This window comes from Panthera leo, chromosome C1 (assembly GCF_018350215.1).
Source record: "Panthera leo isolate Ple1 chromosome C1, P.leo_Ple1_pat1.1, whole genome shotgun sequence".
Lineage (NCBI taxonomy): Eukaryota > Metazoa > Chordata > Mammalia > Carnivora > Felidae > Panthera > Panthera leo.
The window spans coordinates 87,469,278-87,487,299 of record NC_056686.1 but is presented as its reverse complement, the minus strand read 5'-3'; the positions used below and the strand labels follow the sequence as shown (position 1 = coordinate 87,487,299).

The window sequence follows — 18,022 nt, the reverse complement described above, 5'->3', positions numbered from 1 at the left end:
CCTTTGTAGGTAGAAGTTCCATTTAATATGGACTCCTTTGCCAGAACACAATAGTAGGATCTATGTTTTCATTTAAAAATTTTCATATATCGGCCCCTTGGGTGGCTCAGTTGGTTAAGCATCCAATTCTTGATTTCAACTCAGGTCATGATCTCACAGTTTCATGGGTTTGAGTCCTACATTGGGCTCTGTGCTGACCACGAGGAGCCTATTTGGGATTCTCTCTCTCTTCCTCATTCTGCCCCTCCCTCTGCTCATTCTCTCTCTGTCTCTAAATAAATAAATAAATAAATAAATAAATAAATAAATAAATAAAATTATCATAGAAGTTTGCCTAACAATAATAATTCAGTTCACTTTTTTCATTTTTATTTTATTTATTTTTTTAATATGAAATTTATTGTCATATTGGTTTCCATACAACACCCAGTGCTTATCCCAACAGGTGCCCTCCTCAATGCCCATCACCCACCCTCCCCTCCCTCCCACCCCCCCCATCAACCCTCAGTTTATTCTGTTTTTAAGAGTCTCTTATGGTTTGGCTCTCTCCCTCTCTAACCTCTTTTTTTTTTTTTCCTTCCCCTCCCCCATGGTCTTCTGTTAAGTTTCTCAGGATCCACATAAGAGTGCAAACATATGGTTATCTGTCTTTCTCTGTATGACTTATTTCACTTAGCATAACACTCTCCAGTTCCATCCACATTGCTACAAAAGGCCATATTTCATTCTTTCTCATTGCCACGTAGTATTCCATTGTGTATATAAACCACAATTTCTTTATCCATTCATCAGTTGATGGACATTTAGGCTCTTTCCATAATTTGGCTATTGTTGAAAGTGCTGCTGTAAACATCGGGGTACAAATGTTCCTATGCATCAGCACTCCTGTATCCCTTGGGTAAATTCCTAGCAGTGCTATTGCTGGGTCATAGGGTAGATCTATTTTTAATTTTTTGAGGAACCTCCACACTGTTTTCCGGAGTGGCTGCACCAATTTGCATTCCCATCAACAGTGCAAGAGGGTTCCTGTTTCTCCACATCCTCTCCAGCATCTATAGTCTCCTGATTTGTTCATTTTAGCTATTCTGACTGGCGTGAGGTGGTTTCTGAGTGTGGTTTTGATTTGTATTTCCCTGATAAGGAGTGACTTTGATCATCTTTTCATGTGCCTGTTGGCCATCTGTAATTCAGTTTACTTTGATTGAACTCTTTAGTTAACATTGAAAATATATTACCCTCAAGGCACTTGGGTGGCTCAGTTGGTTAAGCATCCAGCTTCAGCTAAGGCATGATATCTTGGTCCATGAGTTCGAGCCCAGCATCAGGCTCTGTGTTGTCATGACAGCTCAAGAGCCTGGAGCCTGTCTCAGATTTTGTGTCTCCCTCTCTCTCTCTGCCCCTCCCCTGATCACACTCTGTCTCTCTCAAAAATTAAATAAATATTGGGGCACCTGGGTGGCTTAGTTGGTTGAGCGTCCGGCTTCAGCTCAGGTCATGATCTCACAGTCTGCGAGTTCGAGCCCCGCGTCGGGCTCTGTGCTGATAGCTCAGAGCCTGGAGCCTGCTTCAGATTCTGTGTCCCCCTCTCTCTCTTCCCCTCCCCCACTCATGCTCTGTCTCTCTCTGTCAGAAATAAATAAACATTAAAATTTTTTTTAAATAAATAAACATTAAAAAGTTTTAAAAAAGAAAATATAATCATCCTCTTTATATATTTACAGTTGATAAATTTTATTTACTTTTTTATCAGCTTAATATTTACATTTTATTTGTCTTATTTTATAAAGAATATACTGTGAATGTAGTAAAATTGTTTTACCGAATGGATGCATATAGTATAGATTCTATGAACCACAAAATAGTAGAATAAAACCTTAATATTAACAGCTAATTTGTAAAACAGGTGTGAATTTTTCTCTCAAATCTGTGAGACTAGTTTTTATTAAATTTTTTATTTTAATCCCAGTATAGTTAACATGCAGTGTAATATAAGTTTCAGGCATACAATATAGTGATTCAACATACATACAACACCTGGTGCTCATCACAAGTGTCCTTCTTTAATCCCCATCACTTATTTCACCCATGTCCCTACCCATCTCCCTTTTGGTAACCATCAGTTTGTTCTCTAGAGTTAAGAGTCTGTCTCTCTCTCTCTTGCTTGCTCTCTATTTTTCCTTTGTTCATTTGTTCTATAAGGCTATTTCTAACATTGAAATGTAAGTGTTAGTTCTTCAGGTAATTAAAAATAAACACATGGGGCACCTGGGTGGCTCAGTCAGTTAAGCAGCCGACTTCAGCTCAGGTCATGATCTTGTGGTTCACGAGTTTGAGTCCTGCATCGGACTCTGTGCTGACAGCTCACGGCCTGGAGCTTGATTCAGATTCTGGGCCTCCCTCTCTCTCTGCCCCTCCCCTGCTCATGCTCTGTCTCTCTCTGTCTCAAAAATAAATAAACATTAAAAAATTTAAAAAAATAAATAAATAAATAAAAATAAACACACACAAAACAATAAAACAATAAAAATAAACTACATGTTGTCTTGAATAAATCTTGCTCTAAATATATGTGTATCTATATATACTGATTACATTCATGTTTGTTTCTTGACAGGGGGACATCCAGCAGCTGTTGATCATAGGTGACCCTAAAGCAGCATATGACTACTGTGAGCATTACAGTCCAGACTGTGACTCTTCAGTACCCCAGGCCGCTCAGGCTCAGGAACCTCAGGTTGATGAGGTGAGGACCATGAGATCAGGGCTCATTTTCTCCTTTCAGTGGTACAGACATAGTCTTGCAGTTTTGAGGCTTATCGTTATTATTCAGTTTTAATTAAACCTATACTTTCTATTTAATAGTGTTTTAATAGTTCTAGGAAGAAGTGACTTAAGGAAGATTTTTGGTATTTTTTTCCTCTTAAGTACTCTGTTTCTTAAACTTCTTAAAAATAGAGATTCCTTACTTATATGCTATATATATATGAGCATATTTCATTTTGGGAGAGGTGAGAAAAAGGTAGTTCTCTAAGAGCTATATTTCTGCCCTTGGCATTTAAATAATTAATACACAGCCTCAAGATAAGGGTGACAATTCTTCTGGTGTACTTGCCTTTGGCAATTCGCACAGATGAGAAGGTGACATTAGAGCTATCTTAAAGTTTCAGGCTCTGTTGAATACTTAAAGAGATTTTTTTTTCCTATTTCTTATAGGGCTAGGCTACATTGATATGTACATTTTCTTTTTCTTCTACAGAATTTGACATAAAGAACAATGAAATGAAAAGCAGTAGGATCTAATTGTAGCTAAAAATATTCATATACTTGCATTCATATTATGTCACTGTATTTGAAATTCAGGTGTGAAACCTTTTTTTCCAGGCTATTTTTGCAAGAAAATTTACTGTAATGAAATTTGACCCTATTCTCTTCCAGGCCAAAAAAAAAAAAAAAAAAAAAAAAAAATAGCCATAGCAATTTTATCAAAATCAAATAACCCCAAAAAACAAAAATATAGTACAACACATCCTTATCCAGATTTTTTGGTAAAATCCTTTGGTGTGGGTCTTCTGGAAATTAAAAAAACAAGCAAGCTGGAAGGAAGTTACTCTTTAACTGGCAGCAAAACAACTTAGATTCTTTTTTCTCAAGGTGGGGAGTGTTACATTTTAGAAGGGGGGGTTGGAAGTTTGAAAACATCAAGGCTGTCTTTATGTTTGAAAATAGCTCAAATGGCATTCTTCTTTCTAAATATACTAATTGGTGCCACCTTTTGAGTTTTACTCTTAAAAGAGGTTAGGATCTTATGTTTTAATTTATTGGTATGTTTGCATGTAAATTCAATTGGGATTTTACCACTTAAATGCTTGAAATATCTTTTTTGACATCACTTTTCTTTTTAAAGTATGACAGTAAATTCTGTTGCAATGATCTTTTCCATGACTTAATATGGATGTTTTTCTTAAAACAGGATAAAGGCTTAAGAAGCTGACAGAAAAGCAAATATGAGAGAGAAAAGAGAAATTACTTGGGTAGTTGTTTGCTTGTTTCATGAAGGTTCACCAGTGGTTCATTCTTCTTATTCCTTCATGATTTATTTAAATAATTTTTTTTTTTGTGAATTCCAAAAGGATAGGTTAAATACCATCAGGTTTAGTGCTTTTATATCTTAGAGACTATGTGATAAATCAGTATTGAAATTTAAAAAATTTATACATGTTGTACCTGTTCGATATTGATGAGATTTATTTTGCTCCTATTTTAAGAAAGATAAGTTTGTTCCTTTTAGCAACAGATATGGCTCTGATTTTTGGAGGAATGAAGGTATGCTTTCTTAATATATCACCTCGAGGTGTTTTATTACTATATGTTAATGCTATCATGACAGTTAAACAGTTATTTTAAAGCAAAATAATTCTTATCCATTTTTTTCTTAAGTTCATTTAAAAGTGAATTTGCTCTTTTCTACTTTGAGTTATTGATAACGTATATTTAACATTCATTAAGAAGTTCAACTTGTTTTTACTAGAAGAGCGTGTGGGGAAAAACAATGTATTGCTATAACAAAAAACTGCATGAAAATCTGGTTGGGTGATGCAAAAATAGATAGCATTTCTTACTGCTTTCTATATTGAATGTGTTACAGTGAAAAATTTTTTTGAAGAATCAGCTGTCACATTTTTTTCCAATTCTAAATTACATTGATACTTCAATAGTAAGATAACCATCCTATGTTATACACTTATTAAATAAACTGGTTAACGAAATTAGTAACCAGTTCTTATAATAATAATTTTGAACTATACCCATTAATATGTCATTATGTTTCAAATATGCATTTTAATAATTGATCTCCAGATGTTATTCCAGTACAGCATAGTAAGCAATGCTATTTACCAGTGAATAAAGAAAATAAAGTGCAATACAGAGCATCAACCATTCATGTTGCACTTTATATTGCTTAATTTTCCATTAACAAATTTGTAACAATGCATATTCATTAATCTATTTGGATTAATAGGTATGTCAGTTTCTTTTATAAATTAACTCATGTGCTTTTCCAACTTGTAATTGTGTTTACCTCATACCCTCTAAATAACATCTTCTAAATCGTTCTTAGGATTCAATTGTGTATGTGTTTGGCACATCATCATCATAGAGTGAAATGCATAACAGAGATAGATTTAAATAGAGCCAAAATATCATCAAACTTTAATTCTATTTGAACTTACACAATACCATTTACGTAGAAGAGTAACTGATATTAAAATTATGATGTTTGGGGATTTTCTCAAGTAAGAGTATCCTATTATCTTTACAAGAAATTAAATGTGAAATCTATATATGGTTATTTCTTAATTTATTATGCAAACTACAGTAACTTATACATAGTAGGCAATTGACATTCTTTTTTTAAAAGGATGAACAAGGAAAATAAAGCAAAGGAAAGAGAGTATTTTATAGACAAATTTAAAAACCAGTGTACTTCCCCAAATATATTACCCTAATATTTTTTGCACTTAATATTTATCATATATTCTAGTTCTCATAGATATTTAGTGATGCCACTATTTTTCTAACAAGTTAAATAAGAACAGATTATGACATTTCTAGAAGACTTCCTTCTCACTACAATTTATGCTAGGCTACTAACATATCCAAGCTGAAATTGAAATCATTCCATCAATGCATGTCTTTTTGCATGTATTCATCTAATTTATTACAACTAGTTCTCTCTGTTTTCAAGATTTTCAAAATTCCATGGTAAGGAAAGACGGCCATCTCCAAACATAGGTTATAAAGCTTCATGTATACTAGCAAAGTGCTAAATATACTCAATACCATGACTAAAGGGATGCTGTTTAGAAAAAGAAATAAGAACAGGAGTGATTCTTTACACTGACTCCTGAAAGACTCTAAGAAAAAGATATGCTTTAGTGCCTAAGGAGGTAAAAATATTATTTCCTCCATTCTTCCAGAGTCACAACTAGTCTGGTTAATCTTCATTTGGAAAGAGTTTAAAAAGAGGAGAGGCTTATGGGGGTTAGAAGATGTTTCCTCCTACAAGAAAAAGAAAAACGACATGAAGTTAATGTACATTAGTATATTTTTGAATACCATGCTTCATTTGAGATCCATTAAACCGTGTACATTAAAAACCAGCCCTTTATGTCTTTGTTTATTGTCTTATGTTTTTAAAATTAATTATAGATGCACACAATTTTGAAAAGTCTGCTTAATTTTAAAACTCTACAGCATAAAATAGACTATCAAATCTTTTGTTTTTAGTGTTTTACTTCCAGCTGGCAGCTAGTAGTTGTATAAATTTCTTATTTCTTATTTCAACATGAGTGATCATAACCACAGAAAAGTTATTCACTATACAATATTCAGTCACCATTTATGTCTTTTTAATATGTATCTAAATCCAGTATTTAATTATTTTATTTACTTAATGATGTTAATAATGTTTACATTAACTTTCCTAGAAGTAATTGGCCTTTATCTTGAATGCAGAGGCAATTAAGAAACAAATGCTCAGTGTTATATATGTGCATTTTTCTATTTACCAAATTCTGTACAAATTCAGTTAGAATAAAGCTCTTGTTGAAGTTCTTCAAATGGATGTTCATTGATAATGAAGCTATCACTGAATAGATAAAATTATGAATCCGTTTCAGTTCATCTAATCAAATTAGAGTGTTTACAGTCATAGAGAACACTAAAGACATGTCTGTTCAAATTTCAATATGACCTTCAGCTGAACCATTTGAAAAGTTTACTCTAGTGAGGCTCATCTAGGGCCAGATGTATAATGATGCCAGGAGATCAGTTTTGGACATGTCTCATTATATGTCTGTGAAATTTGCACTCATTTGCATTGCTATAGTTAATAGAGCTAATTAGAAGGCACAGTGATCACAACTTTCTAAAAGACATATGGTTAACAGTTACTTTTCTGGCAGATTAAAAAGGATTTTCTGGCAATTTTTAAATGCCAAGATTCCAGTTGGGATATAATTGAAATTTTATCAAATATAATATTAAGGGAAACCCAAATAGGTTGCCTTTAGCTTGTATATATTAGGAACACAGCTTGTTGAGTTTACTGCTTAATGTTTTTGTATGTATTACTTAGTGTATTTACAGTTATTTTGCTTAAAACCAATGATTAATATGTTTCACAATAACAATATTCTTGTTTATAAATTAAAGTTTTGATAGAGACATTTGGCTGTGAAGGTGAACACATTATTTTCCTTATTCAGTATATATGACTGTCTTGTACATCCCTCTATTAAGAAACATACCTCTCTCCAACTAAATTGCTTTAGTACAGAGGAATCTAGTATAAAATATCATTTTCCAATTTGAGTTTAGTTTAAGTAGTTTATAATGTCTGAGTGCTATGCTTTTTTGATAGAGGGGAAAAAAAGCAGGATTTCTAAAAAGTGAATAATATGTTAGAAACAGATCTTACTTTGAATCTTTTAATGTGTTGCTAGTATTCTGTGCTCATTTTGATCTTAAGTCTATGGCAAATTAGAGATTTCTGAACAAATTTTAGATTTTATTTTTCATTATTCTAGTGTTCGGTTTAGACTTACCTTATGTTCCTTGCATTTCCTTTTCTTCCTCTCCACTCTCTGATTTCCAATTTAAATATCCTCTCATATTTGGAAAGACTATTCTCCATATTTAATATTTTAAGCATGTAGTTTAATGAAAAAAAGTACCCATTGGAAATACACTAAAAGTCTTTTAGAGGAGCCTTGTGTAACAATTTTTACAAATAAAAATTAACAAGAACATTTAACAACTGTGACCAAGTATATAACTGCTGTGTTCAAAATAAGTCATTGGCTACAAATTTTGAATATTAATTAAGTTTGGATTAATATTCACAATTTTTAGTTTCCTCACAATCCTAACCACTGTTCCGCTTAGAAAATCGGCTTTGTTGCTCTTATGTTATTATACTCTGTACACTGACAGTATAATACTTCTTGTAATATAAAATAACATTTAAATACTTGCCTCTTAACCTTTACCCTACGTAAAAGTTAAGATGATTACCACTTTGTTATTAGTATTACCTGCAACTAACAAAATCGCCTGATATTTTTTCCTTTGCGAGGTAGTATGCACCTGAGGATATTCTGGAATATGACTATGAGTATGGGGAACCAGAGTATAAAGAGGCTGAATTTGTAACAGAGACACCCACTGTAGCTGAGGAGACAATAGCACAAACTGAGGTAAAAACAAAGTAGCACCTGTGTATATGGTGTCCTAGTGTTTGTCATTCCGTGGTTTCTTATGTCCGCTGTTCCTCAAACTCATTGTAAGCCTTTCATCCACCTGATTTCTGTGACCCAATAACTGTGATTCTTATTTGACAGTAGCTGCCCCAAAGGAATGATGCTCATTTTGCTTTGCTTGTCCTTCCTTTCATCCATGCCCTGCATTTCCCTTTTCACTGTATTTATGTTTTCCATTCCATCTTTCACCACGTTTTACAGAAAAAGAAATCCAATTTCAAAAAGAAGACGAGGACAGTGGCCACTAACTCAAAGGAAAAGTCCAAAAAGTTTACACCCCCTAAATCTGAAAAATTTGCATCCAAGAAGAAGAAAAGTTATCAAGCAACAGCAAAAGCCAAACTAGGGGTAAAGGTAGCAAAGAAAAAGCAATCAAGATCTCTCCTAGATAAGCTGGAAGATCTCTGATGATGAGTCATTGTCCTAACCCAACTAGATAAATCCTCATTTGGCTAATACGATAACCCAGTTAAATCATGTTTTTCCTAAATTGGGTATTACTTTACATTCTTAGAATTGTTTTTCTTTTGAATTTACCACTAGGCAAATATTGTTGATGATTTTCAAGAATACAACTATGGAACAGAGGAAAGTTACCAGACAGAAGCTCCTAGGCATGTATCTGGAACAAATGAGGTAAACTCATTGACACTATTAAATCATAGCCCAGATTTTTTAAGCGTGTAATATTTCTAAATATACTTCACTCTGGAAGAATATAACTTGCGAGAAGTTCCATCTTTTTATTCCTTTATTGAGGTAAGAGAAACAATAGCATTGGCTCACTGTTACTAAATTAGTCCATTCAGGTTTACATGACTCTTTGCTTCATGCAGACACAAACTGATAAAACTGGATTGGCTGCTATCATTCTCTTCATTGCTCCTGGGATTGAGCAAGCTTCTCAACATGTTGTGATGAAGGGTATTCACAACATGATTTTTCTGTGAGGAGGAGACTCCTCTAAAGAGAAAATTGTATCATGAAATGATACAATTAGAATTTATTTCATCTGACCAATAATCATGCATTTTTATGACAGAGAACTTCTTTTTTTAACAGTATTTATTTTTTTAAGTGTATTTATTTATTTTGAGAGAGAGAGAGAGAGAGAGCACAAACAGGGAATGAATGGACAGAGAGAGAGAGAGGGAGAGAGAGAATCCCAAGTAGGCTCTACACTGTCGGCACAGAGCAAGATGCGGGGCTCGATCTCACAAACCGTGAGATCATGACCCAAGCTGAAATCCAGAGTTGGATGCTTACCTGACTAAGCCACCCAGGTACCCCGACAGCAAACTTCTTGAGAAAATTTAATCTTAGTGGATTTTAATAGCTATGTACATTTTCATACTTGTTAGGAGAATGATGTTAGTTATTATTAAACACACTATTAAAATAATGTGTCTTAACCTTTTCATTCTTTTCTATGAAAATGTTTAAGCACATACAGGTGTAAAGGTAACAATCTTCATATTATGCATATATTATTTCATATTATCCATACATTCATAATATTCATATTATCCATAATATATTATTACTCACATTATTAAAAATATTATTCATAATGTATTCATATTGTGCGTACATTCATAATATTTCATATTATGATATATTCGTATCATGAAAAAATGAGTGTACAATTCAGTTTAAATTTGTGAACACCTGTCATACTGGGTATGAAGAATACCCGAATAATTTAGCTGTGAGAAGATTTATATAACATTTGTGTCAGTGAAGCAAATAAACCCAGTAGTGCATGACATACAAACACATACTTCAGAAAAATAACATTTTAGGGGGAGAACAGATTTTAAGTTTCATCTGGTCCAAATTTATCGTTTTTCAGAAACGGATATCTTGATTCAAGATGCCTATTTATCTAACCAAATTTAACTAGCTTTTTAGTTCAGAGCTATGAACATAGCAATATTCAGTTTTTGGATAACACGCATTCTCTATAGATAGTGTATCCTCTTTGGCTAAGAATACAAAAATATTATGGTTACTAAATATTTTATTTTGGTTAACAATTGCTAAATTAACCATTTAGCTGCATTTTTATTCACATGATTTTGTGTACTACTACTTATTTATTCAATGCTATTTTGTCATCTAGATTCACTATGTCTTGGAAATCAAGTAACTTAAAAAATCCAAAAAGTAGCAAGATAAATTATTTCATTTGAACCTCATCAAGATCATTATATGGCTAAAAATTGCATAATAAATATGATTCAGATTTATGCTATTAATAAAGAATTACTTATGTGAAAAAGATAATTATACTAGGTCTATTTTTCTGTCTCTGAGGGAGTTTTATTGATATAAAATTCCCTTGTAAGTGCATATTTATTCTCTACCCTTTATGAGATTGTGCAGTGATATATTCTATTTCATTTCTTGAATTTCGAGGACTATAAGTTATATTTTATTTGCTTTAAAGAACTTTTTGGTGATATAATACTTCCTTATATACTATATACTCTAAAAATTGCTATGACAAGGCTCAATATTGACATTAATATTTTATTTTTGTGATTGAGAGTCAAATTTACATGGTTTTTCTGGTAGTAGTTATATTTCCTAATGATGATCTGTGAGATTTGAAAATTAAGCAAAGTTTTAACTGTGCATATTTCATTATTCAAATCTTAAACCATGAAGTAAATATAAAATTGACTAACAATTTTTTTTTAATGGAGCAAGCAAATACACATGTTGAGTCCATGTGAATATTTGCAGTTTATTGGGAAAAGTACTTTGAAAGCAATATTTCCTTGTACATACCAACGTACAAAAATATTGCTTTCAATGATACTGAAAGGCTATCTTTTTCAGCCTTCAGGCTTGCTTGAGTAGCTTTTAAATTGCTTCTCGTCACATTCCATCAAACTGTAATTGCAAATGCTTACCTTGCTTTACTAACAGTAAACTTCATGTTCTTCAACTCTTTGCAACTTAAATTAATAGCCAAATCCAGTTGAAGAAGTATTTACTGAAGAATATCTAACTGGAGAGGATTATGATTCCCAGAGGAAAAATTCCGAGGATACACTATATGAAAACAAAGGAATAGACGGCAGGGACTCTGACCTCCTGGTAGATGGAGATTTAGGCGAATATGATTTTTATGAATATAAAGAATATGAAGATAAACCAACAAGCCCCACTAATGAAGAATTTGGTCCAGGTGTTCCAGCAGAAACAGATATCACAGAAACAAGCGTAAGTCAGTATTACGCTCTGTGTCATTGTATGTCTTATTTTTGGAGTATTTTCACATTTATCTTGATGTCTTTTCAGGTTTAAGATACAAGTTGTGTTTTTATGTAGATTTTGGATATTTATCACTACTAGGACACCTTGATAGATTCTTCCACATGGGAATCTACAGCAGTTGTATCTCTGCCTCCACTACCAGAGTCTTCATTTGAAAGTATAATCGTGAATAGAATTGTATCCGAATTGTATTATCATCGATAAGATTAAAATAGTCATTATTATTTGGGATAGTAAGTCTAATTTCTGAATTTTAGACTCTTTTATTTTTTAATTTTTAAAAATATTTTCTGGTGATGTTCAGTAGAGGTACCATATTTATTATTATTTTTTGTTTTTACCTTTGACCCCCTTCACCCATTTCTTCCACCCCTTACCCCCCACCTTTATTTTGTTAAATTCAATTTGATGATACTTGCTGCTTAGTGCCTTGGAATGATAATTGAGGTCTACAGATGTCTTTAACTTTCTATAATATGTCTTTAAGAAACAATTGTTTAATCTCATTCAAGATTTGTATTAATGTTTATCATGCTTTCCTTTTTATATTTTCAGTATCTAAACTTTTAATAGGTTTCTATTTTTAAAACACGTTTTAATAGGTTGTTTTTAAATGCACTTAGATGATTAAATTTTCTTAAAAAAAAAACCCAAAAAACCTTAAGTGGTCTTATTTACTTAAAGACAGGCTGCTTGAATTTTTCACTCAACAGATAAATGGCCACGGTGCATATGGAGAAAAAGGACAGAAAGGAGAACCAGCAGTAGTTGAACCTGTAAGTACTGTTGTGAATACATTGTAAAGGTTGGTAACAATGATTTAATTCATATTATGAGCCATCATCACCTTAAGTTATTATATGTTTATATAAATTAGTAAATTATTACATATATTATATATGTTTATAATATATAGCATATATATTATAAAAACTCTGATGTCCAAATATTTAAAATTTGCCACAAAGAAGTATTAGTGAGGTCATTTCTGGCAAGTAACACTTCAATCAGCCAAAAAATATAGATACATGAATTTTGGAATTTGAAAGTAACTGAAATTGTCTAGTCTAATTCTCTCATTTTACTCAATGAAGGAACCTGAGACCTAGAGAGTTTAAATAACTTTGCTGAGGTTCAAATGTTGGTGGTTGAGATATAACTAGACATTAGCTTTTCTAACTTCCTTCAATTTCTTTAACTTCGCATTATCAGAAATATATTATTTGACGTAGATACTTGTTTCATATCCAGATAACATCATGTAACAATATGAAAATATTCTTTTTAAAATCCACTTCCCATTCTTCCATTGAAGAAAAGGTGTAATTCACTCCAAAAGTGATTTTAAAATTCATATTAATGTTCTCACTACTCAAGATATTGGTAAAAAGCAATCCTACTGGAAAGCAATTTTACTATTGTTGTCCCTAATCAGCAACTCAGGAAAACTGTTACATTAGAAGTAAAGAAAATATGCTTAACTGTTTGCCTCAAGATCATGAAAATCCATTTCAGAAATTGCAAGGACATACACATTGAAAAACTGGGTAGAAGGAAAGTTATAGGTTAAAAAGATATGGCTCTAAGGAGATTAGTGGCTATCTACTGTATTACTCCAAAATCTGATAAATCATGCCATATATTCATCAAAGAATTTTCAGATATTTTTCAGAATGAATTTGCCCTTATTACAAAAAATTACAATCATGTTTTTAAGTGATAAAATAATTTCTGGAAGTAGAATCATAAACATTGTGGAATGAGTTTTTTTATCCTGAGATAGTACTCTATTCTCTTATTTATTTAGGAGCTTATCTCATGTTTATGCCCGATTCTTTTGCTTGGACTTTTTTCCCTTTTCCCTGAATGAAAGTGCTTAGATGCCACCTAACTTCCATTCTTTGATTCAAACTGTAAATAGTTATTAAATCCTGGCTTTGTGTCAGGCATTATTCTGGGTGCCAGGGAGAAGTTGGTCAAACGTCTTTGTTTTGTCCTTCTAGGGAGAACTTAGCATATTTTCCTTTTAGTATTACTTTTCTGAATATTTATTCCTTTTCTAATTAGTTCACAGATTCTCTGAGGACAAGGGCTATGTTTCCTATCATTTTAAATTCCCTCCCTTCCCCATAGAAAACTGTTTATAATTGATTTTATATGGTAGAAATAGAGAATTTACTTTTTAAAATGCAATGATGTACTTTGTTAGAGCTGCTTAGACGAGAGGTTACAGGTTACATTTCCCTAGAAATGAATCTCTATCTTGTTTTATTATAGGGTATGCTTATTGAAGGACCACCAGGGCCTGCAGGACCTGCGGTATGTAAATGTGTTGAGATTATTTTCATCTTGATTTTTTAAATAATCAGATATAACATTTCTATTACATTATTGAATTTATATATTTTATACTAATTTGAGTATTGAATTATAGAGGCAAACATTTTTTTCAGAGGGCCTGATGGCCTTAAATTGCTTTCTGATTTGGCTATCCAAATGTTATTCTTTTGAGAGCAGTGGAATTAAATTTTGTTTAATTTCTTTTGGAGGGGGCTTCAATATCTCTGCATCCTCTAACCTCATTTTCAACTTTCTATCTGAAAGTTATGATAGTGAAAAAAAATTCTTGTTTCCATTAAAGAGGTAAAGATATATCTCAATAGATGGAGTTGAGAATTCTAAGTAGACAGTAGCAGCCTTATCTGTACTTCCAAATGGAGTGATTATCAGCTTCCATTGTCACTTCCTAGGAAGGCTCATGTTGCTCAGTGTGTCTTTATTCTCAGATAGTTGTACTGATCTGACAGAAATCTCTATCTTTTGTGGAATTAAATTTTTGTCATCTGAAATGAATATGTTATACTGATACCTTTAAATACTTTTTATCCAGAAAATGTAAAAATGCCTCCAGGCTAAATGATTTCTACATTTCAACTTTGTTATCACATTTTTGAGGTCTAATTGTCTGAATGTACCATTTGTTCATTAAGAACTGGGAACCAACTTCGACTTCAGTGACTTTGTATTGGTGTGTTCTCCTTTCCTGTATTTCCTTGAAATATTTACCTGTACCCTGAGAGCAGCTTCATAGAGGAAGAGTTAAGCTAGCTACAGAGTGGTTCCTATGTATTGTCTTTTTATAGGAAGATAAATAGGGAAATTGATTGGAAGACCAGTGTATATTTATGAAATATAAAATGAGCTTTTCTTGGATTTTGGTAGGATGAATTTGCCTGAATGATAATGAGATCAGGAATCTGACTCAGATCATGGTTTGTTTCTCTATAGGGTCTTATGGGTCCCCCAGGTCTACAAGGCCCCACTGGACCCCCTGGTGACCCTGGAGAGAGGGTAAGTGAAGGGACTCTTTATAACAAAAGAATATAACATAAATCAAAATCATTAAAATATATTCCACAAGTTAAGCATGTTATCTTTCTCATGAGAGAGGAGGAAGCCTGTGAACTCAATGTGCAACATTTTGGTTAAATTTTCTAACTATAATTTTAGAAGTGAGGATAAAGAATGTGCACTTATCTATGTTATAATTAATAAGAAAACTTTTATTTTCAATAAATTGCAATGCTGAGATAAACCTGTTACATTAGATTCAGTTATTTAATCTGAATTGAAACCCGTTTTCCACAAACTGTGATGACTATTTAGCTGGGTTCTGATAAACTGAGTTAATAAGCCTGAATTCTAATTTGAAGAGCATGTCCTGGATAACATGGTGGAATAGGCCATTTGTGTTAAGTCTGTACAAACTCTTCTTGTAAAACCCCTTCCCTTTTTTTTCTCCATCCTTGAATAGCCAATAACTTCGTGCATGATTAAAATCCTGTGAAAGTAGGGAAATGAAAAACAACCCTTTCTAGGTATACTTACTAAAAGGAGATTAACCAACAAAGGAGGGACAAATGCAAATTAGTTAATGTAGACTAATGTTATTAAAGGTTATTCTGTTTCTAATAAATTTGTTTTAATTTATTTATTAATTTTGCTGATTTACTTTCCTAGGGCCCCCCAGGACGTCCTGGCTTACCAGGGGCTGATGGTCTACCTGGTCCTCCTGGGACCATGTTAATGTTACCGGTATGTTTTCTTTTTTTAATGCTGTAAAGATGATTTAACATTTCATCATCTTATTGCTGAAAAACATTGTTGAACTGTATTACAGAGCAATTAACTAAAAACCATTGTATGTGGTAGAGATATTTGAAATCATGCAGCCTTTAGAAATTCTAGAAAATTTTATTAAAACAAAATTCTAGTAAACATCAATCTCTGTGTTAGAGCAAAGGTTTCATTATTTCATTAGGCTTTTTTTTTTTTTTTTTTAGACAGAGTGGGCTCAAGTGAGTGAGGGGCAGAGAGAGAGGGAGAAAGAAAATCCCATGAGGGGCAGAGAAAGAGTGAGAGAGAGAGAGGAAGAGAAAGAGAAGTACGGGGCTTAAGCTCACCAGAAGTGGGGCTCCAGCTAAGTCAATGTGGGACTCGAACTCATGAACTGTGAGATCATGACCTGAGGCTGTCAGATGCTTAACCAACTGAGCCACCCAGGCGCCCTTCACTGTTTGATTAGACTTTGACAACAAAGCTTACAGGTTGCTCTTCGTATTTCCAGTCATGTGCTTTATCCTGAGTCGTATGATTACCATACATTTCATGTGATACTTAACATAATATTAATATGCTATTTATCACCATACATACAATAGTTGATACTTTTAAAAGAAGATATATCTGTAGGGTCATTATTCATTGCTCAAAAATTGTTTGACCATAAGATTGTTTTTTAAAATTGACCTTGTTCTCTGGGGGAAAAAGTGTGATTTATTTGTTTAAATGTAATAAAATTTCAAGTAATAATCATGTAGAGTAAGAAATTGACTCATGCTGCATTTGGAATTAAATTTAAGAAAGCTTTAGAATTTTAAAATTTTATGGAAGGATACAGGGAGGGTGAGTTTCTTATTATAATTATTTGAGAAACAGTAAACAAATGAGTATATCTCAAGGAAGATTTCCTCCGTGTTCATACAGATTCTAGAAGTTTTGCTCAACAAAATAACAATTGATCTATAAACACCAATGAACTGAACACACTTGGACTTTTTACAAATGAGTGAATAGAAATGGGTAGCATTTGTGCAGGTAAAATATATGGTGACTTATTCCAGATTTTTCAAAGATTATGGAATATAAAATTGGAAGTCTTGGGGCACCTGGGTGGTTCAGTCAGTTAAGCATCGACTTTGGCTCAGGTCATGATCTCAGGGTTGGTGTGTTCGACCCCCCGCATCAGGCTCTGTGCTGACAACTCAGAGCCTGGAGCCTGCTTCAGATTCTGTGTCTCCCTCTTTCTCTGCCCCTCCCCTGCACACACTCTGTGTCTCTCTCTTTCTCAAAAATAAATAAACATTAAAATGAATGAATGAATGAATGAGTGAATGAATGAAAATTGGAAGTCTCTTTTCTATAAATGGTAAAACATGGTCTAGAGAACTTGTGATATGGGCAGGAGAACCCCCCAAAAAATCTAGGTATCTTGATTCATAATAAAGTTATCTTGTACTTTTATAAAACCACACCATTTTCAGTAAGGAGTTTTTTATATAGTAATTAAGGCACCTATTTGAAAATGGCTAATTTTGAGCTTCTTTATTTTCTTAGTTTCGTTATGGTGGCGATGGTTCCAAAGGACCAACCATCTCTGCTCAGGAAGCTCAGGCACAGGCGATTCTTCAGCAGGCTCGGGTAAGAAGGAATAAACATGTATTCCTATAAACTGATATATGTCAGATTGTGTGTGTATGCACATGTGTGCATGCTTGTGTGTGTGTGTGTGTGTGTGTGTGTGTGTGTCTGCACCTGGAGGATGCTACTATTATAAACAAAACACTTCTGAAAAGTGCATTGAATTTTAGCTATAAAAATTGCTAAGATTATATCTATTTTTCCAGTGGGAATATTTTCTTTAATTGAATACTAAAATTAAATGATTGATCCTGGCAGCATTGCCATATATAATTCTGGCAATAACACACAAACAATAACACACATTTTTCTAAAATTTTTTCAGAGTACTGATGGATTTATACCTAGCACTTTTTCACATACAGTTTTTCTCTGCTAAGACAGAATTTGATGATTAAAAAAAAGTAAGAGAAGAAGGTTTGAAATAATTTTTTCCTCCTAATCTCCTAAATTATTCAGGATATCCTGAACAAGCCAGCAAATTAAGTTTTTTAAGCATTATCATATAGGGAAGAATCCTTCAAATATGTATTTAAGTTCTAATTGTTATAATCTATAGTGTTTTTGCAAAATCCATTTAGTTTATAGATCCTTCATTAGCTGAAAGCTTCCACTGTCTCTATCTTATACAGATTTTATACATGAGGAAATCTTAT

General features: G+C 32.9%; 1 protein-coding gene across 2 annotated transcripts in view; it reads left to right on the top strand.

The window, feature by feature from the left end:
• The window catches only part of COL11A1 (collagen type XI alpha 1 chain), a 233,048-nt gene that overhangs the window by 83,502 nt on the left and 131,524 nt on the right, over positions 1-18,022 (top strand). Inside the window, exons 8-17 of one of the 2 annotated variants that reach the window (XM_042953106.1) lie at positions 2,615-2,743; positions 8,142-8,258; positions 8,523-8,669; positions 8,865-8,957; positions 11,298-11,552; positions 12,320-12,382; positions 13,884-13,925; positions 14,895-14,957; positions 15,627-15,701; positions 17,283-17,366. In XM_042953106.1, coding sequence (XP_042809040.1) covers positions 2,615-2,743; positions 8,142-8,258; positions 8,523-8,669; positions 8,865-8,957; positions 11,298-11,552; positions 12,320-12,382; positions 13,884-13,925; positions 14,895-14,957; positions 15,627-15,701; positions 17,283-17,366 — 1,068 coding nt within the window. The remainder of the gene's footprint in view (positions 1-2,614; positions 2,744-8,141; positions 8,259-8,522; positions 8,670-8,864; positions 8,958-11,297; positions 11,553-12,319; positions 12,383-13,883; positions 13,926-14,894; positions 14,958-15,626; positions 15,702-17,282; positions 17,367-18,022) is intronic. The other variant, XM_042953107.1, reaches the window with a different exon arrangement.